General features: G+C 55.2%; 1 protein-coding gene across 5 annotated transcripts; it reads right to left on the reverse strand.

The window, feature by feature from the left end:
* Positions 1-418: 418 nt before the first annotated feature.
* LOC140895386 (C-X-C chemokine receptor type 2) lies at positions 419-22,623 on the reverse strand. Of its 5 annotated transcripts, none has more exons than XR_012154179.1 (2): positions 22,485-22,623; positions 419-669 (listed from the first exon to the last, which is right to left on the reverse strand). XR_012154179.1 is itself a non-coding variant. In XM_073304927.2 (2 exons), the coding sequence occupies exon 2, from the start codon at positions 7,733-7,735 to the stop codon at positions 6,665-6,667; it is 1,071 nt and encodes a 356-aa protein (XP_073161028.1). In that variant the 5' UTR covers positions 7,736-7,756; positions 22,485-22,623; the 3' UTR covers positions 4,851-6,664. The 5 variants fall into 5 exon arrangements, 4 of the variants coding, with proteins under 4 accessions (XP_073161028.1, XP_073161030.1, XP_073161029.1 ...); XM_073304927.2 differs by lacking the exon at positions 419-669 and adding an exon at positions 4,851-7,756; XM_073304929.2 differs by lacking the exons at positions 419-669; positions 22,485-22,623 and adding exons at positions 4,851-7,756; positions 20,469-20,569.
* Between the last annotated feature and the right edge of the window lie 4,848 nt (positions 22,624-27,471).

Raw genomic sequence — 27,471 nt, forward strand, 5'->3', positions numbered from 1 at the left:
GGGAACGGGGCGTCTGTAACCCTTCCCGTGCCCCCGTGCCGGCGACGGGGCCGCGGCTAGAGCTGTTGGGCTGGGCCCGCAGTCGGCCCTGCTGACGTTTCCCCGCGTTGCAGTCCAGCGCCCGCTCAGCACAGCAGCTAGCTGGGCAATTCTGCCTCCTGAGGCTCTGTGCCGGTCCTTCAGCCCTGGGGGCGCCTTAACATGAATGGCAGTCGTGCGTGTTTTAGCCCCCTTGAGTGGCTGGCCCACATAGAGGATAACGGCCTACTACTGCTAACGGGGTTGTTCAAGCGGCCCAGGGCCGTGCTGTGGTGCTGAAGGCCCCAGGTTCAGAGCCTGCTGACAGCCCACGAAGCGGGTCAGTCCACAAACTCTTGGCTTGAGCAGGGCTGTCAGCGAAGGTCTCTGATCTGTGCCCAAAGGAGCCCGGGCCCCACAGGAGCTCTGACGTGCAATTACATTCAGCAAAGCTGGCCTCTGCGTGTTGTCTCGCGACGCTTCCAGTCCAGGTTCACTCCACTTCCCCGGAAAGCTGCCGTTGGCCGAACCGGCACTCCTGGAACCCCAGGCCGGCTGCGCGCGTTAGGCAGCCCGGAGACTGGGTCTGCCCCAGGCCCTGTGTCCTGATGGGAAGGGTCTTCGGCTCCCCCAGTGCCAGGGCTGCTGCAGCTGGAACGCACAAGAGGGGGCAGGGAAGACACCTCTTTGCCAACAGCCCCAGTGAGGTTTCCTGGCCCGATTGCAGTGAATTGCGACGGGGTCCGTTGGGCAAGAGGGTTCCCAGCCAAGGTTACAGACCAGCCCTCTCCCCCACCCACGGGGGCTGCGCCAGGCTCCGGTCCCAGAGGGGGTTGGGAAGGCCCAGCCAACCTCTTAACCTCTATGAAGAGGCTGTTCCCCACGTCCCATCCCAGAAAGCCCAGCAGCAGGGCACCCTCTGAGCAAACCCTACGCCCCGGCACCTGATCACACCAGCGGGCATCCAGAGCTGGGCTTCCTGAGCACAATGTACCGGGATCCTGCCCAGGGGAGCATCATCGGATGGGACCCTTCCATCACCGCGCCGCTATGCCAGCGGGGCCCTGCCATCCGCCTGCCAGGATGCCCGTGAGGTTCTGGGATTTTCTCAGGAGCCCAAGGGAGTTGGGTGCCAGACTCCCTGGAATCCCATGGGAGTCAGGCATCTGATCCTCAAGGCTCCTTTTGGCAAACCCAGGCTGCATGTTCACCCCTGGAGGCCAGCCTGTTGGACATGGCTGTGGCTTCCTGCTGGCCTAGGAGTGCCAGACAAAGTCACCGTCTACAAAGCCGGGACTGGGGTGGGGGGTCTCCCGTGTGGGTGCCAGCCAGGGCCAGCTCCAACCCTGCAGCCTCAGAGGCCCCCACCCCCACGCACCAGAAACAGGGTGGCATGAAGCTGCCCTGGCTCCATCTCCATGAGGGGTGTAGGACGATCCCCACGGGAGTAATAACCTGAACCCCCAGAGGGTACCCCTCTCCCATCAGTCCCCTAACTCCACCAACACCCTATGCCCAGCTATCCCCCCGGTGGGAGAGGGGAGATGCTGCCCCCTGAACCTTGGACATTGCAGCTTGGGGGTTGAGGGCGGGGCTTTGCAAAGGGTCCCCAACTTCCCCTGCGCGGGTCGCCCTGGTGCCAGCTGCCCTGCTCCTTCGCCAGTCTAGCAGCAGCAGCTGGGCAAGGTGGAGTTGGAGAAGAGCCGTTAGATCCAGGGGTCCCACTGCAGGGCTGGGGCCTAGCCTGGTCTTGCGTCGGGGGAGCCCGTCTTCCCCGGATGGTTCGGGGCCCGCCCCAGGAGGGCCCGCAGGCAGCTCCTGATTTCACAGCGATGCAGAGGGAGCACCCTATACAGGACATGCTGGGCTCGGGGCTGCCTGCTTGGCCCATGGCCGTACCCTGGTCATCCCGTGAGCACGTCCATCCCTCGCTCTCTGCCCCGTCTCCTTCCTCACCTGCTGCGCCCCGGCCTGCTCCCCCCTCCCCAAACTGCTCCGGTTCAGCTCCCCCTGGTCCTGAATCAGCAAGCCAGTCACTGTGGGGTCCCTGAGCCCGAGTGCTCCCCCCCAGCCCCCCGGCTCCTCACCGCTCCTGGGCCGGGAGTTACTCAAGACTCTGACAGGAAGAGCCATGGCTGTAGTTCGTGCTTCGCGGCATTGTGTAAGGGGGCCCTTCTCCTGGCCCATTGCTCAAGACCTCGGCCTGAACGTTTCTCCTGCAGCCCAGGGCAGACACCTGGCCCCTTGCCATGCCAGCCAGGTGGCTGCCCACAGCCCAGCTGCCAAGTGTGTGTGTGGTGGACAGCCCGGGGACGGCTGTGGCCATTCACAAACCACCATTCTCCACCTGGGGCGCCGAGCTGAAACGGGGCTGGGCTCCTGCTTGCACAGAGCTGGGACTGGGGGAAGGGGGCTGGACCCCCTCTTTCCTCGGGGTGCGAGTGCAAGGCTAGGGCTCAGCCCTGATTGCCACGGGCTTGTCCTCCGAGCCCCAGACAGCTTGGTGAGCCCAGGAGGTGCCCAGGTCCGTGCCCCGTCAATGGACATCCCCTAGGGGTGGCTATTTCGTCTTTCCTCAGCCCCTCTGTGGCAGCCCCCGGGAATCCAGTGCAGAGGCAGAAGGAAAGGACAGAGGCTGTCTGGGAGGTTGCCTGGAGCTTGCCTATACTAGCCATCCCATGGTTGCCACCATCTGGGTTAGCCAAGGCAGGGCATCGCTCTGTGAGAGGCTTGTGCAGAGACAGCCGGGGGGCTTGATTCCCTTCCCCACTGGTGCGAATAGGTAGCAGCCCCAATCCTGTCTCTGCTGTCGACCAGAAGGGAGAGGAGAAGCAAGATATTAATTTCCTCCGGGTCATCTCTGCTGCCCGCCGCCATTCCTGGCTTGTTCTGCACAGAGCCCAAATGAATCCACAGCCTCTTGGGACACCCACAATCTGCTGCCTTGAGCTCCCCAGGACACTGCCATCCTGGGATTGCCCCGTGGCCAGTGTAACCTGTTATCCTGTCCCCCACCGCACTGGGTCAGAGCAATGGTCCAACTACACCAGTATCCACTGCCTGCCACAGGGGAACAGACACATGGTCCAAGGAAGGGCCAAATCCTGCTCTCCAGGGGACTGACTCGAGCTTTTCACAGGACCCAACTAACTGGCACTGAAGTCAGCAGGGGTTACCCTTGGTAAGAATTAAGGCCTGACATTAAGGGTCTCAAAAAGACCCCTCTCCTCCTACCCTGGAATGCTGTGCGTGCCAGATGTCGCCCCCAGAAGCCGAGGCGGGTTGTCCTCTCTTGTAGAGGGAAGAGTAATGGTGCTGGCTTGTTCTTAGTCTCATCTGTTGCCTGACAGTCAGGGTGAGCACCGGCCAGCCGTTCCTGCCCCCTCCCATGTGCACCGTCCGCTTACAGCCCCCATGACATTCCAGCTTGTCGCCAGCCCGGCACTCTGTTCCCTCTCCAAGCTAGCGTCTAATCCACCTGAGGGATAGCGTGGGGGCACAAAAGCATCCTGGGATGAATAAATTATGGAAATCAAATATGGTCGCAGGGGGCGTGGTGGGGTGAAGGGGTCTTTCCTGGCCCTGCTCTGCTCTCTGAGTGTGTAGCCAGGCTATCGAGAGCCGCCGGCTCGGCTGCGTTGGGAGGATGACGCCAGCAGCTTACGGTATGTGAGCAGAGCCATCTCTCTCAGAGGCACAGGATGTGTTGCCTTTACAAGGGACTCTTGGGTAATGACTGCTTCACCACCCTGGAAATGACACGCTCTGGCTTTTTGCTTGCGCGCTTTACACAACTGCCCTGAAATGCAGTCACCTCTGGGGCGGAGGGCAGCAGCCATGCACAACGCAGCGGCGAGGAGGGGGAACCTGGGGAACACGATGTCTTGTACAGAACGTGCCCTGGGAACTTCAGTGTCCACACAGAGCAAATAGGGAAGTACCCAGGGCCAGGTCCTCAGTGAGGGCAAATCAGCGCAGCTCCATGGGCGTGAGCAACCTGATCCCAGCAGAATATCTGACCCCTTGGGCCTCGGCTGGTGCTGGCCTCTCTGCAAAGAGGGAATCTCCCCCATTTGGTAGACACCCTGCGTGGCACATTCCCTTCATCAGAGTTCAGGGCAAAGCTTTCACGGTGCCCCTGAACCTCACAAGGGCTCGCCCCAGGGTGTGGGGCATCAGCGGGGCTGTCTCGGTCCAGTCCAGCTTTGCTTCTGCATCTGCCAGGAACTAATGGAACAAAGCTGGACAACTGAAGGCTTGGCTAAGCCAGAGAATTTCCAAATCAGCGGGGAGGAGAGAGGGGCAAGCACACAACCCTGTCTCAGAAGACAGGGCATTCTTTGGGGGCTGACCAAGGTTGATCGCGCTTAACCCCGGGCCTATGGGGAGTCCTAGCATCCCAGGGGCACTGCAGCGTATATCCACTTCAGCTGCCTTTTTTAACACCACAGCCCTGCCCTGGAGCTCTCTGCATCTTCCAGCCTGATCCTGAGCTAATCAACCCTGGTCTGTGAGCCCAGGCTCTTGCTGGCTCCCCAACCTCTGCATGTGGCCCAGCCGCCACTAATGAGGGACAGGGAGCTGCTGAGCGGGGTTGGGCCCTGAGAGACCCCATAGTGAAGGTTGCCACCACTGGTCCAGCAGAAGCTCATTCATCACCCATTTGCACATCCCAGTGGCTTTAGCCGAAGGCATACTGCTGTGATCTTCTCCCCAGGGATCAGTGCAGGTGTGCAGTCAAAGAGCCTTGCCAGAAACTAACAAACAGATTTGTTTCTAGGGCAAGGATTCAATAAATGTGGATGCTTTTCAAATTGAAAACAAAAACCCTCTTGATTTTTCACCCACGTGTATTTGAATCCGGATCAGTGTCGGGAAGAGAGGGTTGTGAAAGTTTTAATTCTCCAGTTTCTTGGCTTTCCCAAACTGGCAAGATGTCCATTTTTCTGAGTGAGTCGTGGTTGTACAGTGGAGATGCACCATTCTGTAGCAGATACTACATTAATGTGAAGTCAAATGAATCATATCATAGAATCATAGGACTGGAAGGGACCTCGAGAGGTCGTCTAGTCCAGTCCCCTGCACTCAAGGCAGGACTAAGTATTATCTAGCCCATCCCTGACAGGTGTTTGTCCAACCTGCGCTTAAAAATTCCCAATGATGGAGATCCCACAACCTCCCTGGGCAATTTATTCCAGGGCTTCACCATCCTGACAGTTAGGAAGTTTTTCCTAATGTCCGACCTAAACCTCCCTGGCTGCAGTTTAAGCCCCTTGCTTCTTGTCCTGTCCTCAGAGGTTAACGAGAACAAGTTTTCTCCCTCCTCCTTGTAACAACCGTTTATGTGCTTGAAAACTGTTCTCATGTCCCCCACAGCTTATCTTCTCCAGTCTGCTGGTGAGTCTATTTGTCATCTCATGTTTTAAGTTTTGGCCTCTGTTTGAAACTCTGGATGACAACATATTTGCCATCTAAAGCGGAAAGGGTCGGGGATCTGAAACTGTAGAAGTCAAGAGTTTATTATCTATATTTTTAGAAGTGAAAAACACTGATGCCAGCCCCAGATGTTCACCACTAAAACTGAAAGTAAACCTTATTGAATCCGCATGGAACTTTGTCACAACTTTCCTGCCTTGCTCTAATTTATCCAAAGGTCATAACTGTACACAAATGTAAAGACACTTTAACAATTCAAATATCATGCATTCATCCAAACATCTTATCATCTAGCTAGCTATGGTTTCACTACGGTGCCTATTATGGTAACACGTCAGCATAGCTATCTAAGCCCATCCAACTAGCAATCCTTGGCAACTCAGCAAAACGATTCCATGCTCATGATACAATCAACGGATGTAAAGCTAATGTTCGAACACCCCCTAACCCTTCCTGTTCCATGAGGTCACGAATCGCTCTCCTTCACATTGAAACCGCACCTCTTAGCATCTGACCGAACGATCACAAATCCAGTGACCACAGTTTGCAGGCACAGTTTGGCAAATTACATTTTTCAATTCTGCACTTAAAAAAATATGGAACCATTCTCAGCTCTCCATGTGAAATATGCAAAAGGCACGTAAAAGGCTGATGGAGCTGCAGGGGCAGAGTTAAGGACAATATTCCTGCTCGCACAATATATCTCCAGGCTTAGTTTATACCACTACTGTTGACGGCTACCTCCACCCCACACTCTGACTCTCCGTTCCTCACGCCTTTGGAGGAAGGGAAATTTTTCTAATGTCGTTCCTAAACCCCACTGTGCGAGGGGACTGGGAGCTCGGGATGCCGCGTACAGAAATGCAGCCTTGGATTGTCTGGAGTTGTTATTTATTTTTTAATGGGCATGACCCAGATGAGACGGGCAGCGAACAATCGGATTATCCTGCGGGGAGGGGTTGAAGGAACATCATAGCATTATCCAGAGAAGAGATGCCTGCTTTTTGCTGCTGTGTTCTGCGTAATTGTAATCTGCATAATGATCTGTGCTGGGTAAAAGAGTCTGGACGGTGTTGGTTGGCTTGGTAAACTGAGGCTATAGTGCTAAAAGAATCTGCACGGTCCCGATCACCCTGAGAAGCTGAGGCCAGCCATTGGCACTAACTGTGGTGGGACGCTATCCCCGGTGAGTGGAGGAGTCGTGTGGCCATCACAGGGTGGTGGAGGTGTTGCCGGAGGTGGAAGCAAAGGAGGACCCCCGTCCATAGCGGGAGACAAACTCTTTGCTGATGAGGCCGTGGTAGACCAGGATCTTAAGGAAGCTGTTTCGGAACTTCTGCCCGATGAAGGCATAGATGAGCGGGTTGATGCAGCTGTGCGTGAAGCCCAGAATCTGGGTGACAGACAGGGCCGCATCGATCTGGTTCCGCCGGTGGCAGGTCTCAGCGATGGCACGGGTCCTCATCATGGTGTCTACCACCAGCGTGATGTTGTAGGGCAGCCAGCAGACCAAGAAGACCAGCACCACGGCCAAGATGACCTTCATGGCCTTCTGCTTCTGGCTGTTCTTGGTCTGGAAGAGGGTCTTCACCGTGATGCCATAGCAGAAAAGCATGATCAGCAAGGGAAGGATGAAACCAAAGGTCTGGGGTAAGATCCGCAACACCACCCGCCACTTGGCTGTGTTCTCCTCCCCAATCCGCTCATAGCAGACCATGCCGTTGTGCGGCGGCCAGAAGGCCTCGCGGAAGAGGAGGATGGGCAGGGAGAGCATGATGGAGAAAACCCATATGCCCAAACAGACAAATTTAACCCAGTGCCTCTTCTCGGTGGCTGCCCGGGTGGCGTAGACAATGGCGAGGAACCGGTCGACGCTAATGCAGGCCAGCAAGAGGATCCCACTGTAGAAGTTGACCTCCTGCAGGACCGAGATGGCTTTGCACATGAAGGTGCCGAAGATCCACTCGTGGGCTCGGTAGACGGCCCAGAGAGGCAAGGTGAAGGCGAAGAGGAGGTCTGCGATGGCCAGGTTCAGGAGATACACGTCGGTCACCGAGCGGTTCTGCCGGTTGTAGCTGATGACCAGCACCACCAGGGAGTTACCCACCAGGCTGAGCAGGAACACCAGGCAGTAGACCACCGCCACCACGTACTTGTTGATGTTCAGGTTGTCGGGCTTGCACGGGGCAGCTGCGGCGCTGGGGTTGACGGTGTTGTAGTCGGTGTAATTGTAGCCTTTGAAGAGGTCAGAGAAATCGCCATCGAATATCAAGTCACCCATGCTGGAAGAATCGCTCTGGGCCTGTTCGGGTGATAAGGAAGGGGGGGAGAGAGAACACAATTCAGCAAGTCGTCAAAAGCAGGATGTTCACCGTGTCCTGAACGTGCAGCGAGGGGGCTGCACGGCCAGGCCGGCTGCTCTCGTGGTTAGATGTTCACTTACAGCTCCAGAGAGCCGCGTTCAGCTCCTGGGTCTGCCATGGACCCTTGTGCAAATTGTCTGGCTGGTAACTGGAGGTCGTGGGTCAGGACCGGGGAAGGTCCCTAAAGGTGGGAGGGGCCACTCATGCCTGAACTGTGGCCCCGCCCCCCATGCTGCCACTTCCCCTGAGGCCCCACCCCTGTGCCGCCCCTTCGCCCAAGGCCCCGCCCTTGCGCCACCTCTCCCCCCAAGACCCCATCCTCCCGCCACTTGCTCCTCTGTCCCCCTCCCATCGCTCACCTTTACGGCCAGTAAAAAATGGGAGAACATAGCGCTCCCACTTTTTTAAAATGGGGGGGCCCTGGCCCCCTGCCCCCTCTTCCCCCTGTTCCGGCACCCCTGTCATGGGTTCACTTCCCTGTCCCATAGATGTGTTTGTGAGGATCAGCCCGTAAGCATCTGGAAGGCTCCCAATGGGACTTACACACCTGACTATCTCTGAGGAGCTGGGCCTCCGAAACAACAGCGAGTGAGGCGGTATAAGCAGTTTCCAGGTGTAGTCAAGGTGTGCGCACCCGGAATGCGTTACACCGTGAACGCTGGATCGCACCCTGAATACTGCGCACAGGTCTGGTTGTCCCAGCCCAAAAAGGCTAGATTAGAATTGGAAAAGATACCGAGAAGGGCAACAAAAATGATGAGGGGGATGGAACGGCTTCCGTACGAGGAGAGATTAATAAGACTCGGACTTTCCAGCTTGGAAAAGAGATGGCTACGAGGAGATATGGTAGAGATCTATGAAACCATTACTGGTGTGGAGAAAAAGAATAGGGAGCTGTTATTTATGGCTTCACATAACACAAGACCCAGGGGACACCCAAAGAAATGAATAGGCCGCAGGTTTAAAGACAAACAAAAGGAACCATTTCTTCACACAACGCCCAGTCAACCTGTGGAACTCCTTGCCAAGGGATGTTGTGAACGCCAAAATGATAACAGGGTTCAAAAAAGAAAATGAGTTCATGGAGGATAGGTCCACCAATGGCTCATAGCCCAGATGGTCGGGGTGCAATCCCATATTGTAGGTGTCCCAAAGCCTCTGACTGTCAGAAGCTGGGAGTGGGCAACGGGATGGATCACTCGATGATTGCCTGGTCTGTTCATTCTCCCTGAAGCACCTGGCATTGGCCACTGTCAGAAGACAGGATCCTGGACCATTGGTCCCACCAAGTATGGCCGTTCTTACGTTCTAGATGAACGGATGGATGGATGCAAGTTTCTGGTCTTTCCAACCCTTATGGAAAAAGCTCTGTATAGAATTTAATCAGGAACAGCTCAATGGGGTTCTAAAGAAATGACTTTAAAACCTATACAATTTAAGAGAGAATAAGATCCTTTTCTATAATTTATTTTTTAAATCATCAGGCTGTAGAATTCTGGAGCAGCTGTATCGTTTTCACTATCAAATGCGATAGGGTGGTTAAAAGAGACCCTGCGGTTACGTTGATTTATATCAGCTGAGGATCTGGCTCACCGTTTGAATTCCCCATAGACTTTTGTGTTAAAACTTCCGAATAGATGCCACAGACTTTGGCTGTAAAATGGGGATAACCACACTTTCCGACCTCCCGGGGGAGCTGTGAGAAGAAAGCCATTAAAGTTCATGAAGTGCTCAGACTCTGTGGTGATGGGGGGGGGGGGGGGCAGATAGGTAGCTAAGACAGAGACAAAATAACAAGGATCTTACCTGCTAGAAAAGGGAATCTTTAAAGAAAGCTCCTCAAAGCAAGCCACGTTCTCGTTGCAGTTGTTCTTACACATACACTGATGTAAAAATAAAAAACCCCAGAGTCCTTTCTTCCAGGCAGTGGGGCCAGTAAAAGAAGTCCCCTAAACACATATAACCTCTTTTCCTCTTTAAGGAAAAATTAGAACTGTTACAAAGGCTCTTTGGGGTGTACCATGTAACATTTAATTTACACAATGGGTGTAAATTGCAGCCAGGGAGGGTTCGGTTGGACATTAGGGAAAACTTCCTAACTGTCAGGGTGGTTAAGCACAGGACTAATTGTCCAAGGAGGTGGTGGAATAGCTGTCACTGGAGATTGTTAAGAGCAGGTTAGACACACACCTGGCAGGGATGGTCTAGATAATACTTAGTCCTTCCACGAGTGCAGGGGACTGGACTAGACGACCTCTCATGGTCTCTTCCACTCCTGCGATTCTATGTGGATAGAAAGGGGAGGGGCCACAGAGTTCCAGCACTAGGCTGTGGGACACTCAGACGGGTGGGCCCTGGTATTAGTGGTTTGGTTCTTCTTAGATAAAAGGGGCTGCTACTGTGATGATTTAAAAAAATTATCTCATATGGACAGATATTGTTAAACTAGCAGGAGTGCCAAAGGGCCTGGGGGGAATGCCAAGTTGTGCTTTTTTAAGTAAATGTTTTGAGCACCTCTATGCAGCCTTTTAACAAAGAAGTCCTTTCTCCTGAGTGTGCATTGGACATTGGAGTTAAAGAGACCTTAACAAAAAGAAATCTGTAAACAAGCTGAGTAGAAATCCCTGCCCCTCTTGGTGGCTGCAGCTTTCAATGTCTTATACCCTGTGAAGTCATCACATCACTAGCTCGCCCGACATCCATAAAACTTGACATCCGTAAAGACTCCCAGGGTAGAAAAAACCTGAGTTTCTAACTTTCAAAAGCCAGCAAACCACCACCTTCTACAACAATCTTTTCCGCCTTCTTGATAGACGATAAAAAAAAAAAAAAGAGCACAAGTCCCGTTTCCCCCTCTTTCCAGGATCTCTTTTAAGATTCTGGGGTACATAACACTACCCCCACCGCCCACCCCGATATCAGCTCCATGCAGAAAAACATGATTTGGCCATTTTCCCTCCCGACCCTTCCTCCTGCCACGTGAAAACCCCTCCCTACCTATAAAAGTCAATGAAATCCATTGCAAACCCTTTCTCTCTCTTCGGTAAGTGCTAATATCACCTCACGCCCATCTGCGTGCCCCACATCCTGCAAGGAGTCCCACTGTTCACTGCAGGAGGGGGAGAGGAATTGGATTCATTTGGTTTTTTTTCCTCAGGCAAATAAGTACATACTGATATTGGACCCGATCTTCAGCTGGTGCGAACTGGGGTCGCTCCCGGGGAGGGGGGGATAATGGAGATATGTTGATTTAGTCAAGCTGAGGATCTGGCCTGTTAAATTCACGATGTGTCTTGGGCAGCGTCAGCAGCCTTCCCCATTGCTTGCTGCGCGTCCCTATCGTTCTCAGTAGGGACCCACTGCTCTGCTTTTCCTCTCTGACACTGCAGCCCTTCACTAACGAACGGGGGCGGCGGGTATCAGGCCAGGGCAGGCTAAGCCTCCCCAGACCCAGGCTGTGGCCCTGCCCATGCTGTGCCACGAGGCCCTGCCCTCCTTCTCCACCTGAAGCCGATGGGGCAGCCCAGGGCGGCTCTGGGGCCTGCTGGGTGGGGGGGTCAGGCCAGCGGCTTGGTCCGGCATTGGGGATGTCCCGGTGTTGGGAGGCGGGCGTCGAGCCAGCAGCTCGGCCCGGCACTGGGGCCAGCCCGGCGCTCGGGGGAGCTGGCTAGGGCATGCGGGCTGGGTCTCCTCCGGCCACAGCGGGGGTGGGAGGGCATTTGGGGCTCTGGCAGGCGGGGGTGCTGGGTCTTGGGGGTGTGGGGGGGTCCACCTCCTGCCCGCTCTAGTGAACCTATCAAAGTAACTCACTCTGCCTGGACTTTAGCCAACACCACTTTGGAAAAAACATGCACAAAATGATCCAGCCTGTCCTCAAGATAGTTTCTCAAAGTGGCCACCTGCTGCAGGTGGATTTCCTGATCCAGAACCACGTCCGGATTGACCCCTGAAAAGGAGGTTGGTGAGCCTGGCCTTCTGCTGAAATACGACATTCTCCTGGGGCAGAAAAGGGCCCAGCTCCGTGTAACACAGCCTTGTGCTTGGTCCATGGCCACTGCACTCCGGGCGTGGCTGTCTGTTCAAAGCAGTTGTGGACGTCTGACTGGCTGAACGAGCGGGAAACGGCTGTTGAGATGGTCTAGGGGGTACTTAATCCAGCGTGGGAGCGGGGGCCAGACAACCTCTTGAGGTCCCTACTCCCTACACAGCTATGATTCGGTGATCTAAGTGGGAACACATATATAACTTATTTGTCCTCTCCTGCAGGCATGAGATCAAAAAAAGCCACCAAATGGGCATCCACGGAGCAGATGCAGCTTGGGAGCATGCCTTTCTGCAAATGCAGCCCCTGCTCGGAGGCGAAACTGCCCATTGTAAAGTACTCGGGTCCCTCCTCATGGATCGCACCGTCCATCCTGGGCGGCATGTTCTCAGAGTCACCGAATATGAGTCATACCCTTCACTGTGGGGCTGCTCCGGTAAATATTGTCTGTGGAAACATTGCAGCAATACGGGGAAATCGAAGACAACAACTCAGGCGTGTTACCTCCGGTGAGCAATTTTGTGTAACAGGAAACGGGAGCCTTTCTCAACCTGCCCTCAGACACAGGCCCCGTTCTCGGCACAGTCCACGCTCGCCCCAGGATGGAATTTGGCTTTATTAGCACAGAAAACAAGACGGAGAGAAAATAAACACCAGCTCAAATGAGGGCTGCTTCTTCCGGTTCCTCCCTCAGGGCCGCTCAGCCCACACCCTAGATTCTCTCTGCTCTATCTCCCGTTGTGTTACCTGTCTCACTGACTCGGCAGAACCCATTTAGCCTTTCCCCCCAGCCGGATCAACACTTGCCCACGGAGTGTGATGTTCCAGGCAAACACGCTGGCTTGCTACAAGCTACTCTGCCATCTGTGTGGGCTAGATCCTCAGCGTCTGTAAACCAGCATAGCTCCAAGGAGGCCAATTCACCGCATCACAGGATCCAGCCCTACTTTTTAACCCTTTGTGGGAATCATTCCTTTAAGCCACGTGCAAGTGCAAAAGACAGAGATGGGCTGAGACGGCATGTTCCAAACTGGACTCAGAGCCAAACTTTTTTAAAGTTTGGGGGTGTTTGGATCAGGGCAAAGGGCTGGTTTGCCCAACTGCCAAGCTGGTTATGTTTATTCTGTGGATGATGGAAACCCCCAGAGACCCTAGCTGAGACTCTAGCCGGTTGTGCCAGGGGCTACACAGACCCCCCGCTTAAGTGCCCCTCCCCCAGGCTGAGCACCGCACAGAGACTCAGCCAGGAAAGCTGCTCCACCTCTTCCCCTTTAGACCGTTCTCAATGGAAAATGGCCTTTTCCTGAAAATGGGTGTGTGTGTGTGAAACTTTTCATTTTCCCCCACAAAACCCAGAACTGGACCCTCCCCCCACTTCTTTTCCTTTTTCCATTTTGCCCCTTAATAAAGGGAAGAAAGCCAAAAAGGCAGGGAAGGGGGTTGGGGAATATAAACCAAACCCCACCCCTTCGGCCTGCCGTCGCTTTGGGGTGGGAGCTTTGGTAACAGCTACGGTTCCTGTCCGTTTACAGCCCTAGACAAATATTAACGATACAGGGCAATTGCCCCGGCATGTTCTCATGTGACAGCCACCATCTGGGTTGATACACCAGGGATTGAACCGGGAGCTTCTAAAGCCACCCTCTGTGCCCAGGAGGCTGTTACAGACTCCGATCACCCGCAGACTGACCCAGCCTGGGCTACGTAACACCCGCTCCCCAGTGGCTTATGCATCACACCATCCTGGCTCACGCCCCTCTAGCCGAATATTGATGGACCCACCAGATTCCACAGGGCTGAACCGACGGTTAGGCTTTGCCATGGAACGGTGCCCAGGATCTGAGCTCCCCTTCCAAAAACTGACCTTTCAAGCCCTCTGGTGGTGAAGACCCACCCCCCCCCGACCCTCATCCCTCTGCTCACAGGTCTTTTCAAACCCTTCCAATTTAAGGGCCAAATTTGCAAAAGCTAGGTGCCCAAGTCAGATCCCATGGCTAGATGGAGTTACCACAACGTAGGAGCAAAACTGGTTGGAAAACCGCTCCCAGAGAGGAGTTATCAGTGGTTCACAGTCAGGCTGGAAGGACAAAATGAGTGGGGTCCCGCAGGGATAGGTTCTGGGTCCCGTTCTGTTCAATATCTTCATCTATGATTTAGATAATTGCATGGAGGGTACACTTGTGTAGTTTGCGGATGATACCAAGCAGGGAGGGGTTGCAAGTGCTTTGGAGGACAGGATTAAAATTCAAACTGACCTGGACAAAAACTGGAGAAATGGGCTGAAGTCAATAGGATGAAATTCAATAAGGACAAATGCAAAGTCCTCCACTTAGGAAGGAACAATCAGGTGCACCCATACAAACGGGGCAGTGACTGCCTAGGAAGGAGCGCCGCGGAAAGGGATCTGGGGGTCAGAGTGGATCACAAGCTAAAAATGAGTCAACAGTGACTGTTGCAAAAAAAGCAAACATCATTCTGGGATATATTAGCAGGAATGTTCTAAGAAAGAAAGGAGAAGTAATTCTTCTACTTTATTCCGTGCCGATTAGGCCTCAACTGGAGTATTGTGTCCAGTTCTGGGTGCCACATTTTAGGAAAGATGTGGACAAATTGGAGAAAGTCCAAACGAGAGCAACAAACAGGGCCGGCTCTAGGTTTTTTGCTGCCCCAAGCAAAAAAAATTTTGCCCCCCTCCCTTTTTAGCTTTTACACATGTGGATGCCCCACCAGCCCAACTCCACCCCTTCCCCGCCCAATTCCAACCCCTTCCCCAAATCCCCGGCCCCACCTCCTCCCTCGGGCACCCCGCATTTCCCCTCCTACCCCTCCCTCCCAGGCTTGCTGTGCAAAACAGCTGTTTCACGGCAAGCCCGGGGGGTGGGGGGAGAAGCGGAGCGGCGGGAGCGTGCTCAGGGGAGCAGGCGGAGGCGGAGCAGAGGCGAGCTGGGGTGGGCGGGGGCGCAGGGAGCTGCCGGTGGGTCACCCACCAATTTTTCCCTGTGGGTGCTCCAGCCCCGGAGCACCCAGGGAGTCGGCGCCTATGATGGCCGGCGCCAGAATGCCGCCCCTGGAAACGTGCCGCCCCACGCACGTGCTTGCTTTGCTGGTGCCGAGAGCCGGCCCTGGCAACAAAAATGATTAAAGGTCTAGAACGATGGTTTTCAGCCTGCGGTCTGCAAACCCCTGGGGGTCCGTGGACTAGATGTAAGATTTCCAAAGCGGTCCACTCCTCCATTCGAAATTTTTTAGGGGTCCGCAAATGAAAAAAGGTTGAAAACCACCGACCTAGAAAAGATGGCCTGTGAGGGAAGATTGAAAACACGGGGTTTGTTTAGCCTGGAGAAGAGAAGACTGAGGGGAAACATGAGAACAGTTTTCAAGTGCATAAAAGGCTGTTACAAGGAGGAGGGAGGTAAATTGTTCTCCTTAACCTCTGAGAATAGGACAAGCAGCAATGGGCTTCAATTGCAGCCAGGGAGGTTTCGGCTGGACATTAGGAAAAACGTCCTGTCAGGGTGGTTAGGCCCTGGAATAAATTGCCCAGGGAGGTTGTGGAATCTCCATCCTTGGAGATTGTTAAGAGCAGGTTGGACAAACACCTGTCAGGGATGGTCTAGATAACACTTAGTCCTGCCTTGAGTGCAGGAACGGGACTAGACGGCTCTCGAGGTCCCTTGCAGTCCTACACCGCTCTGATTCTCTCAGTCAACGCCCCCAGATGCATCAAGAGTCGATTGCACCTGCACAACAGGTGGGCTTCTGGGTCCACTTGCAGACACAGTTGTTCATTTCCCTTGTGCACAACTGGTAGTGTGCACAGGCAGGGCTGTAAGGCAGGTCCCCCTTGGTACCGTTTTGCCAGCTTGGACCTACGGGCCTAGCAGTCTATGCTGCATCCTGGATCTTAGAAAGTGGAGGGGGAATGGGTGACAATGGAGGTTCCCCCTGCATTAGCTGTCACCCTGGAAATGGCTCAGCAGCAGCACTGAGCCACAGATAATCTGGTTTCTCCAGTTCTTCTGCCACCTGATGTGGCACGGTCCTGCCCTGGGGTCCCACTGGGATGGGAGTTTGAAGCCCAGAAGGGCCCACTCTGACTAGTACCCTGAGTTCCAGCATAGCCCAAATGACAGACCCTCCCCCAGGGTTTCCTGAATCCAGCCCAGACCTTCTCTCTGAGCTTGAGCGGATCTTTTTGCAAGACATCTACGCTTGATGTAAAGACTCCAAAATCTACCCCATCCCGAGGCGGGTTGGTCCCATGGCTAATTACTGTGAAGGAGGGAGTTATAGGTATTATTTTTGTAAGTGTCCTGCATGCCTCAGTTTACCTATGACCCTGCCTGACTGCAGCAAGATAAACCCAAGGAGGCGCTTAGGGGAGAGTAGGGAATGAACCAATGACAGAGATAAGGCTCCTTCAGGGAGCCATGCGGAGGAGTTGGTCTGAGCCCAAGTCCCACTGTGACGCAAGTCCAAGACCAGGGTTTTTGCAGTGCGGATGCAGCTCAAGCCTCAGTTGCCCGACTCATGTCCAGAGAGGCCACCAATGCTATCCCACAATCCCCTGGACCTGTGTTTCCTGGCCCTTCCACCCCAAAACTACCCCCTCAATTCCCGGGCACCTGTTCAAACACAGCCGCGTGGCGTTTAATCCTCTCCCACTTGAGACCCGGACCCAGCCATTCCCACACCAGGAGCGCTGCCTAGTGGCTGATGGTGTGGGAGCCGGCTCTACCCAGCCCTTCTGCGGGAAGCGTTGCCCCAGACAACCTGATCATTGCTAAGAGAATGAAAAGCCCCCAGGCCTCTGCCCCGCTGTGCGGAGAACACAGCGACCCCGAGAATGAAGGGGAGGGAGGTCTCCCTCTTGGCCAGGCTTCAGGTGGGGCTACCTGCACCCAGGGGACTCCCCTCCGCCCCCCGCCATGTCCAAAGGGCCGGGGAAGGGAAGATGCATCTCGCCCACAATAAAAACAAGAACTTGTTTCTGCTGATGCTAGTGATTGTAGAGACTTGGTCTTTTTTCAGCCCTCCCTGCACCTTCCTGTTTCCTTGTGTGGATGGCAACGGGCATTGCTAGGCAGCGAGTCCCCTGCAGTGTGCCCGGGGGCATGCAAGGGGTGCCAGCCCCACCCCCACCAGGGCAGGGACAGGAGCCAGGATCACAGCGAGTGGGTGCACGTGGAGTAGTAGGATTTTATGTTTGTATTTTGTATAATTTAAAGTAAAAAACAAAGAATGACATAATTCTGTAGCCTGTAGTCAATGGACTGGTGTATGATTTGATCATATCCTGCCAGGCCCCCTTTTTGAACAGCAGCAAGGAACGGCCTAATGGGCCATTTGGTAAAGGTGCATCAGGCGGAATCTGCGTCTAGGCTGATTTCAAGGCAGTGACAGACGTTTTCAGGTCACTACTTTGTTGTGGGTTTAGCATTTTAAAAGAAGTGAAAGAATGCCGGGATTGTTTTCCTGTGCATTGCAACTTGATGTTCCTGTTTAAAAGGTTCTGTGTAAATTAATTCTGTTTTGTGTGTGAATGAGGAATGTAAAGAGCTAAGTGTAAAAGGCCATTGCCGAACTAAGCGTATGAGGAAGGAACCAGAGACAGACACAAGGGTGCCAGGAGGCTGCAACACGCCCCTATGGAAATGTTAAAGGAGGGCAAATGAACAACTTTAAAAATAAGGCAGGCACTTACTGATGGGGACAAACTAGCTGATGTTTGAATTCTTTGCAGAAAAGAACATCCTGAAACCTGGGCACGAGGCACTGCTTCACCACCAAAATTTTAACCCGCAAAACAGAAGACTCCAGTGTCAGGTCTGGCTTTACCTGCTTCTGGGAGCTTTCAGCGCCCAGGTGATTAAAGCAATCATGAAAACAAACGCAGCCCTCCTTATAATGCCTGGGAAGGGGAGGTGGGACCTAAGGTTCACCTTATAAACACCACAGGAATACCAAACCACTGGGAAATAGGGGTTAAAATAAAGGGTCCCACTGGGAATACGACCACTGGGAGTTCCACCTATCCACAATTACCATATCCGTAAAATAACCCTGTTAAAGACAGAAACAACCCTCCCAGTCAGTGTGGGGTACTGTCCAATACCCCGTAGTGAATTGAACCTATGGTTCCCAGGCACATGCCCCAGAACCTGGACCAAAGAATATGCATTCGAAAGAGGTACCCCAATTAAAATAAAGACAACAAAATTGTTTGTGACTCAAAGTAATCCAGTAAAAGTCTTGTTAAATCCACAATTAGCAAAAATAAAAATGGCTATAAATTGGACTCACCAACAATCCGTAAAGACAAAGAGATAAAAGGGGAGCCCGCTCCCCAAATTGACCCTGGGATCCTTTTGGCTACCCCAGGTTACGGGTCAATAAGCTAAAATAAAAAAGGGGTATTAAATACCCAGGAGTGCACGACATAAAGCCCTCAGAAACGGGTGTGCGTGTCCCTACCTGTCACCACAGAACCCTGCAGAAAGGCCACACCGTCGGGAACACGTGAACAGAACAAACTAAAGAAAGTGACTCCGTTTTTACACCAAACGCAGAGGGAGGTAGGGAAGCTCGTCATTCAAATATCACAGGCCAATAAAAACATGCTAAAAACTGCTAAGTCTAAAGAAGACCTGCCAGCCTGTCATTGGGATGGCGTTTTTACAGGCTGGTCCCTGACCTCTAAGGGCATGTTGTCTATCACGGTTCCCATTACTAGTTGTATTAATATTGTCCTGTGTTTGCTGGCTCGGAATATGTTGTATGCGCTGTTAAATTGAAAACGTTTGTTAAATTACAACCACACGCTCAAACGCTCGCGCAGTCGATTGCTATGAAATAGTTGTATAAAGTGTGACCCTCGCAAGAATTGTTCTTAAGGGGCCAAAGGAGGGACATGCAGTAGTAGGATTTTATGTTTGTATTTTGTATAATTTAAAATAAAAAAGGAAGAATAGTGGAATAATTCTGTAGCCTGTAGTCAATGGACTGGTGTATGATTTGATCATATCCTGCCAGGCCCCTTTTTTGAACAGCAGCAAGGAACGGCCTAATGGGCCATTTGGTAAAGGTGCATCAGGCGGAATCTGCGTCTAGGCTCATTTCAAGGCAGTGACGGACTTTTTAAGGTCGCTACTTTGTTGCAGGTTAGTCTGTATTCCCAGAAAGAACAGGAGGACTTGTGGCACCTTGGAGACTAACCAATTTATTTGAGCATGAGCTTTCCTGAGCTACAGCTCACTTCATCGGATGTTTAGCATTTTAAAAGAAGTAAAAGAATGCCGTGATTGTTTTCTTGTGCACTGCAACTTGTTCCTGTTTAAAATGTTCTGTGTAGATTAATTCTGTTTTGTGTGTGAATGAGGAATGTATGTGTAAAGAGATAAGTGTCAAGGCTGTGGCTGAGCCAGATCTATGAGAAAGGAACTGGAGACAGACGCAAAGGCGCCAGGAGGCTGCAACACGTTGCCCCTCAGCGGTCCTGGATCTCAGGAGCCATTGCCAGGAAGCCTGCTCCAGCCTAAGCACAAACCATGGCGAAAATACCCCAGAGATTTAATCACTGTCAGTAACATCGCTCAACACAACTGAACACACCTGCTCTTGAGTTCTCTGTGGCCTCCAGTCAGTGCTGCCCCCAGGCTGTTAACTCTCGCATCTGTGTCTAGTACAGGGGTCCCCAAACTGTGGGGCATCGGGGGGGGGGAGGGGGTAGCAGGTCCCGGGCCAGCCCCGACAGGGGGTATGAAGGGAGAGCCACTCAGCCCCACCCCAGCCCCCGGCTGCAACTGCGGCCCTGGCTCCGCTCCCAGCCCCAGCTCTCGGCCCCCAGACCCCGTTCCTGGCCGCGGCTTGGCCCCCGGTCCCCACTCTTAGCCACTGGTCCCTCTCCCAGCCCCTGCTCCACTCCTGGCCCCCAGCAGCAGCCCCTGGCCTCCTGCTGCGACTCTGCTCCTGGCCAGGGCGGGGAGGCCGCGGACACAATCCATTATGGGGGGTGGGGGAGAGGAAAAGTTTGGGCACCGCTGGTCGTTGTGAAGCAGGGCTAAGCGGAGGTGGGGCAGATTCACAGGACTTATGGCACGGGGGGAATTTCACCTGACCTCAAGCTGTTCAGCGGGGGCAAACCAGACTTCAGTCTAAGCCCGACTCGCCAGCAGACACAGGGTGAGATGGTGGCCAGGGGACCTGGGTTAAACTCCAGGCTCTCTCACAGACACTGTAGCTACGTCCCCACGGCAATAAAAAAACCCACCGCATCGACTTTCAGAGCCTGGCTCAGCTGACTTGGGCTGGTGGGGCTCAGGACACCGGGCGAAAAGCGGCCGTGTAGCTATTCGGGCTCGGGCTGGAGCCGCCCTCTGAGATCCCACGGCCGGTGGGAGGGTCTCAGAGCCTAAGCTCCGGCCCGAGTCCACACGTCTACACTGGAATTTTACAGCCCTGCCAGCCCGGGCCAGCCACAGCCATGGTGCGGGTCTTTCACCTTGGCGTAGAGGTACCTGCGTGAAGTCACTTCCACCCAGCTCCTCGCAGGTGCCGAGATTTCAGGACAGGCTCCCCCTGAAATCAATGGAAGCTCGGCGCCTAGGTACCTCTGCAGCTCTAGGCCTCAGTTTCTCTTTGGGGCTGAGAGCGGATGGTCCTGCCGTATTCTTGTGAAACGCAGCAGGAACCCCTCTGCTCCCCAGCCGCTCTGGCTCAGCTCCCTGTGTGTCCACATGAGATCACGACACCGCCGCCCACACAGGGGAAGAGGAAGAGAAATGCACTGAAGTGGGAGGTGGGCAATAGTGCAGTGATAGGACAGTGTCCTACAGCAGGAGGAAATTGCAGCCTGATGTAAGATCTCAGCTCTAGTTAACCCATTAGGGCGAATACGCCCCACCGCATCTGCGTGAAATAAGCCCTTTGCCGAGGCACTGGCCGGTTCCGGAGCCAGGCTAGGGAGCTGGGGCTGGCGGGACGCCTGCCGCGTGAGCTCTGGTTTAATCCCCAGCGTTGGCCAGTCGTACAGGAAGCCCTGACCATCTGTACTGGGGCAGGCAGCCGTGGGAGCCCCTGTACAGGGAGGGGCCACCTGTAAGCGTGGCGGGGGTGGGGACTGAGCGCCCAGGGGATTGGAGAGACTTGGGCGGGTTCCTAGCTTCACAAGAGACCTTGGTGCTATGTGATGGGATGGGGGGCATCCATCAGAGGCAGGGGAGCTGCCCGGGGTGGTTTGTGGCCTGGGGAGACACCGTGGGGATGAGGTGCAGGGAGTGGAAGGTGCCAGAGGGGAGGGAAAACACTGTGCACCTAGAATAACCCCGGGGGCTGTTACTGAGTTCACACCAGGGACTGATCCTGGACCGCAGCCTGAGGGGGCCCAGCTCCGGGCCAGGGCTCGCATGGGGAAGCCTCACCCAAGGCCGCAGAGCAGAGGATTTGCTCTTTCGTATTCCTGCCGCGTTGGCACCCTGCAGGCCCCATTGCGACCCACGGCGCTGGGCACTCTGTGAAGATGCAGGGCCTTGCCTGAGGGGCTCCTAGCCAACAGCGTGTTCACGCCCACTTCCCTGAGCACCGGGCATGAGGAGCCCTCCCAGGACAGGTGTGGGGCAGGCAGGAAGGGGTCTCCTGTGCCTGGGCTCCCTACATCCAGCTTCCCCATTTCCCAGCCCAGAACCACACGGTTTCACTGGGTCGGGGCGGCAGAGAAGGCTGGGCCCAGATTTCACTTTATGCACGAAATTGACGTGTAACTGTTTGAAGGCCAGTGTTAATCCTGCAACACTCCCCCCGGCCCCACATATGCAGGGCTCCCCCCACACCAGTGAAGGGTCTCTGTGCAGGATGGGGTACTCAGCCCCGTCGGGCACACAACTGACTCCTGTAAACACCTCATCTGGCGCTGTCCATTTCCCATCCCCCTAGACGGACGGACACTGGGTCACGTTCTTAAACACAGGCCATTTTGTGGGGGAGATCCCCAAGGGAATAACCACAGCCGCTGGGAACAGAATCCCTGTGGGAAAAGAACAGCGGCTCATCCTGAAAAGGCTGAAGCCAGGTGGTCTGATATTCCACCCCGGGGGGCGGGGGAGGTCTCCTGGGGGGACACTGAGAGCCATGGGGCAGCAAGCATGGCTGGGGTTGAAATCCTCCCTGTGCAGGGGGCCAGCATGAGGTTATGCATCAATGACATCCCACATAGGTACTGGGGTGAAGGCAGAAGCTGAGAGGGGAAGACAGGGGTGGACGTCTCCAAAATTGCCCTGGTCTGTACGCTTTCCCTGTAGCTCTGCTAGTGGCCCCTGTCGGAGGCAGTCCTGGGCTAGATGGACCGTTGGCCTGACCCAGTCTGCCAGCTCGGATGTTCTTATGTTAATTGCACCCTGAGTGTGACTGGCCTGTGGGACACGTTTGCTGCAGGAGACGAATCCAGCAGCCACAAAACAGAACCTGACAAGTCCTCTTCCTAAAACGCTGGGGCACAATCAGCAAAATCCTGGCTATAAATGTTTTGGGTCCAGTGCCCCGTGCAAGGGGGCCCCACCTGGAATCATTATAATAACCCCCCACCTCCCCCCCTGCCCCGACTGTAAGGAAAGACAAGAGCATCGCCTTACCTTCTGTCAGCGGCCACCTTCCCCACGTCCTGCCCAGAAGTTCTCCACAGCAGCAGCTTTATACCAAGTTAGGAGGAACCGGCATTGCAAAACCCAGCCCCAAACGAGAAGGGAAGACAGAGGCTCCGATTTATACCTCCAGGGCTGCAGGGCAGAGAGGCCGGGGAGAGAGCAGTCACCACAAAAGCAGAAGTTGTGACTGCTGCTCTAATGCTGTCACACCTGGGCTGTCCCTCAAGGGGCCGCTCTCGCTGACCCCGGGGGAGCCGGCGGGGCGCTGGTCCCACCAGGAGCGGGGGTCCACCCGCGCGGGACAGGCCAGGGAAGAACAGGGATGGACCAACCTCTCCAGCTCCGCACGCTGCCAGACGGAAGCAGAGCGAGATCCCAGGGCTGGAGGCTGGAGCCCGACAAATCCAGACGGGGAAGGAGGCGCACGTTGTTAACCCAGAGGGTAATTCACCACTGGGACAGCTCACCTGGAGCATGGGGAATCTCCGCCACCTGGAGCCTTTCCAGCCAGCCTGGCTGCCTTTCTAAGAGAGCCGCTCCAGCTCCCCCAGAGTGGAATCCCTGGGCAAGGCTCTCTGGGCCCTGCTGGCCTTTGACCTATCAATCTGGGAGGCAAGGCGCAGTTAGACGATGGGCCCCGAACCAAAAACCCAGAGTGGCGGGTCCCCAGCCCCACCCACCATACTTAGCTCTTAGGTGGTGCCTTTCATCAGCAGGTCTCAAAGTGCTTTGCACTGGAGATCAGTATCACCATCCTCACGTTACAGCTGGGGAAACTGAGGCACAGGATGGCAAAGTGACTTGGCTAAGGTCACCCAGCAAATGAGTGGCAGAGCCAAGAACAGAACCCAGGTTGCTCACATCCTAATCCAGGGCGCTGTCCACTGGGCCACACTGCCCCCTAGCTATTGGATAGGGAGGAAATAGAAGATGCTGGTGCAGCCCCTGGGCAAAGGGTCTGTGCTGTGTCGTACCCAGTGGCCAACAGCCAGCTGGGGCCAGCCAGCACAGAGATTGAGGTGGAGGGGTGGTGGGGTCAGAACTACAGCTGGTCTCTGCTTCCTCAGGCCCAGCGAGGGGCCTTCAAAGCAGAGCATCAATCAGAGTAGCTCTGAGGCTGCTCTAGTTTACACTGCAGGCCAGACAGGACTCTGGATTGCTCCAGAATCTGGGGCACACCCAGGTGGCTGAAAGCCAAGCGCAGGACTGGGAGAAGTGAGAATCAAACGTGTTTCTAGGTGGTCGGTTACAGGGCACGAGGAAACAAGCCACCCCAGGGATGCAGCAATCGGGCTGGAGGATGGGATCTGACCAGAGCCCAGGCACTTCCAGGAAACGGTAGCCATGAAATCAGTGACAGCCTCCCTGGGACAGCCCGTCCCGTTGGGCGCCCTGATGCTCTTTCACAACACGACCCTGTGCAGCCGCGGAGGGGTGGCGCTGTGGGTGGGCGTGTGCTGGTGTTGTTTGAAGGGGCGAGTCTAGGGCAGGCGAACGGAGGCAGTGGGTAGCGTTGCATGGCGCATGCCCACCTGCGTAATTGTCCCATGGGCTGCCTCTGCCTCCGGACCCCTGCAGTGTAACCAACTGAGGTTCTTGTAGAGCGGTCCCTGGGGATTGAACCCAGGCCTGCTAAAGCATGAGCCACCGGACTAATCCCCTGCAGGAACTGCTTGCAGAAGATGCCTCTCCTCTGTGGGCCGGTCTCTGAGAGGGACATTTTACCCTAATGAATGCACGTGGCCGCTCCTGCTTTCAACTGGGGGGCTGGGCAACTTTCCCAAGGACCCTGCAATTATTTTTCTTCTCTTTTTCCCGGAGCTCCCTCTCTGGTGCTGCAGGACCCAGCACGGATGACCGTACCCGAGGTGAGCGCTCGGCAGAGCCGAGCCTCTCCTGTGTGTGATGCATCCACCCCTGCCCCCCGCGGGGGGAGCTGCCCAAGGCCCATCCATGCCGAGTGAGTCACACAGTCTGTGGCCAGCTGGGACCGCCATGATCCTCTACTTCAGTGATGCCCAAATTCTTCCTCCTTCTTACCAGTCTGAATTTGTCTAGCTTCAACCTCCGGCCTGTGGCTTATGTCAGACCTTGTCTGCTAGACTGAGGAGCCCTCTGTTGTCAAATTTCAGTTCCTGTGGATCCACTTATAGACTGAAAAAGAGAAGTGACGTTCTCTTGGTTAAGCTAAATAGATAGAGCTCCTTCAGTCTGTCGCTACGAGGCAGGTTTGCTAATCCTTTGATCGTTCTCGGGGCTCTTCTCTGACCTCTCTCCAATTCACCAACATCCTTCTTGCACTGTGGGCCCCAGAACGGGACCCAGGATTCCAGCAGCGGTCGCACCAGGGTCGAATCCGGTGGTAATACAACCTCCCTCCTCCTGCTCAATATTGCCACCGTGCAGGGGCGGCAGGTATCGAAGGCCAGGGGAGGCTAAGCCTCCCGGAACCCAGGCTGTGGCCCCGCCCACTCTCTGCCCGAGGCCCCGCCCTCGCTCCCCTCCTCCCCTGAAGCCGGCAGACTCAGGCTGTTCGGGCCAGCGCAGCTGGGGTGGCTCGGACCAGCCGGCGCAGCTAGGGCGGGCCAGCCGGGGCTCCTCCGGCTACAGGGGGGAAGGGAAAGGGGGCTCGGGGCTCTGGCCGTGGGGGGCGCTCGGGGTTCCGGTGGGTGGGGGCAGGGTCTTGAGTGGAAGGGGGGTGTCCAGGGGGCTAGCCTTCCCAAGGGGTTCCCTCCCCAAGGGGTTCCCTCTACTGGAATGAGATCAGCCCACTGCAGGCTGGAGGAGCAGAGGGCAGTGTTTCAATAGGCCTGAAGAAGCAGCGATGGACCTAGGCCCCTGCGACTCAGACACTTGCCTTTAGTCCCGCGAGGAGCCCCCTGAGTCCCGATGGCAAAACCAGCCTCGGGGCTAATTCAAGAGGCGGCGTTCCTGGGCTCACGCCCAGCTGGTAACTCTGGCTCAGGGCAGGATCCCCAGCATCCCCCTCCCTCGGTTCCTACCGTCTCCTCTGCTGGCTCACGCCCACGGCAGGTGCTCCGTGTTTAGATGTGGAACCGGATTGGTACAGCGGTAGCAGGGATCACACCCGCAGCTGCTAGCTCTGAGGGCACAAGCCTCTGGCTAGCTCCACACCCGGCCCCGGGGCTCGGGGGGGGTGGGGGCGGGGGGAATGAGACAGGCGGGGGGGATCTAGAGCCCAGCGTCTCCCAACCATCACAAGGTTTGTTTGAGCTGATGGGGGGCGGGCGAGCCCGGGGCAGGCCGGGGTTCAGCAGTGAGTGCATGGCACTGGAAACGACGCACTCAGACCGAGGGGAGTTGGGATCCTGCCGCTGCAGCCCAGAAAGGGAAACCAGGAGCCAGCATCGGTGCTGGTCCACCTCGGTGCGGCCTCGTCTGCACGGACTAAGGTCAATCCACCAGGGGAAGGATTTAACATCACTTCTCCCTGCCCTTGCAATCAATGGTCTAGTTATTCCATAGACCTGCCGCAAGTGCAGGGGACTGGACTAGATCGGGGTTTCTCAAGGACTGGGCTGTGGGCCAGCGCTGGTCCCCGAGATCTCCCTGGTGCAGTTTAGGAAGGGAGAAAGCCAGTCCCTGGTATCAAAGAGGCTGAGAGACACTGAGCTAGATGCCCTGGTGAGGTCCCTTCCAGCCCTACACGGCTCGGATGGCTGAGATTCCAGCAGAGGGAGCCATTGCCTGACTTTACAGTGAAATCGCTGCAGAAGTTCGTCCGTCCAAAAGCTCCACGGCCCACTCCAGTGTCCAGCCCCAGCCCACAACTCAGGGGGCAAATCTGCAAAGCCCAGGCTGGTTAGGTCCTGGCTATCTCAGTCGCTCCCTTTCCCACTCACTTTCTGTCTATCCCTAGGTTTTCTCATGAACCCGCCCTCTCCCACCCCGGGGAGGATCTACGCGCTTTCGGGACCCCTGAAGCGGTGCGGGAGGAAGGGCTGCAGAGGAGATGTGACCCCTGAGATGCGGTGGGCTGCTCTTGGGATGAGGCAGGACTCCGAGGATCTGGACTGAGCCCCTGATCCTCCACAGACTCCCCGTGTCCCCATCCTTGTTCCTTCTGCTTGGGCTGTGAGCTCTCTGGGACTGGGACTGGCTCTTCCTATCATGTATGTGCAGCGCCTGGCGCAATCTCAGGGACCCTGATCTCCGCTGAGACCCCCAGGTCCTACTGAAATAAATAATAAACTCCAGATAAAGACAGAGGGGCTCGCACTGGAATGATGCTGGGGTTCCTGTACCAGGTGGAAAGGCCCTGCTGGGCTTTGGAGAGCTGGCTCTGCCTACCCCTTCAGAGCGTGAGAGCTTTCCCGAGTGCACAGATGCACAAATATACTCAGTGTGCCTGGCAAATGAGGGGCCCAGCAGCAGCTGGCATCTTGTCTGCATTCTTCGAAGCGAGGCCATTGGGGGTAAGGCACGGGCGATCGGGGAGCCACGGGGAATTGGGTCTGACAAACTGCTGATCGGGGAGCGGCAAGGAATGGGTCTGACCTGCTGCAGATCGGGGAGTCGCGGGGAATTGGGTCTGATGCCCTGCCAACAGAGAAGTCACAGGGAATTGGGGCACGTTGGAACTGGAGGTTCTTTTCCTCCAAACGACTTGTATTGTTTTTAAAAAGCACTAACAGGGAGTGGGAAGCAGAAGCATCACAAAGCAATCCCTGCTCCTGGTGCATGCCTGAGCAGCCCAGATAAGGTACAGGCTCTCCCACTCTTGGCTCCCACCCAAGAGAGGGCCCTAGTGTGAACTGCTCAGGAATTTGTTGATGGAATTCCAATTCCCTGAAACCAAAAAAAAGGGTGGGCCAGACCAATGTCCCACTTCGAAAAGAAGTTTTGAAAATGACAAATGGTCCCGGTTTGACAGTTTTGCAATGAAAAGTTTGCATTTTTCAGGCCGATACGACATTTTGTTTTGCTATTTGCTTATTTATCGTAAAAAAATTAA

Source organism: Lepidochelys kempii, chromosome 11 (assembly GCF_965140285.1).
Source record: "Lepidochelys kempii isolate rLepKem1 chromosome 11, rLepKem1.hap1, whole genome shotgun sequence".
Taxonomy (NCBI): domain Eukaryota; kingdom Metazoa; phylum Chordata; order Testudines; family Cheloniidae; genus Lepidochelys; species Lepidochelys kempii.

Excerpts from the sequence above, each read along its gene's own strand:
- LOC140895386 (XM_073304927.2), bottom strand. The coding sequence starts at position 7,735 with ATGGGTGACTTGATATTCGATGGCGATTTCTCTGACCTCTTCAAAGGC.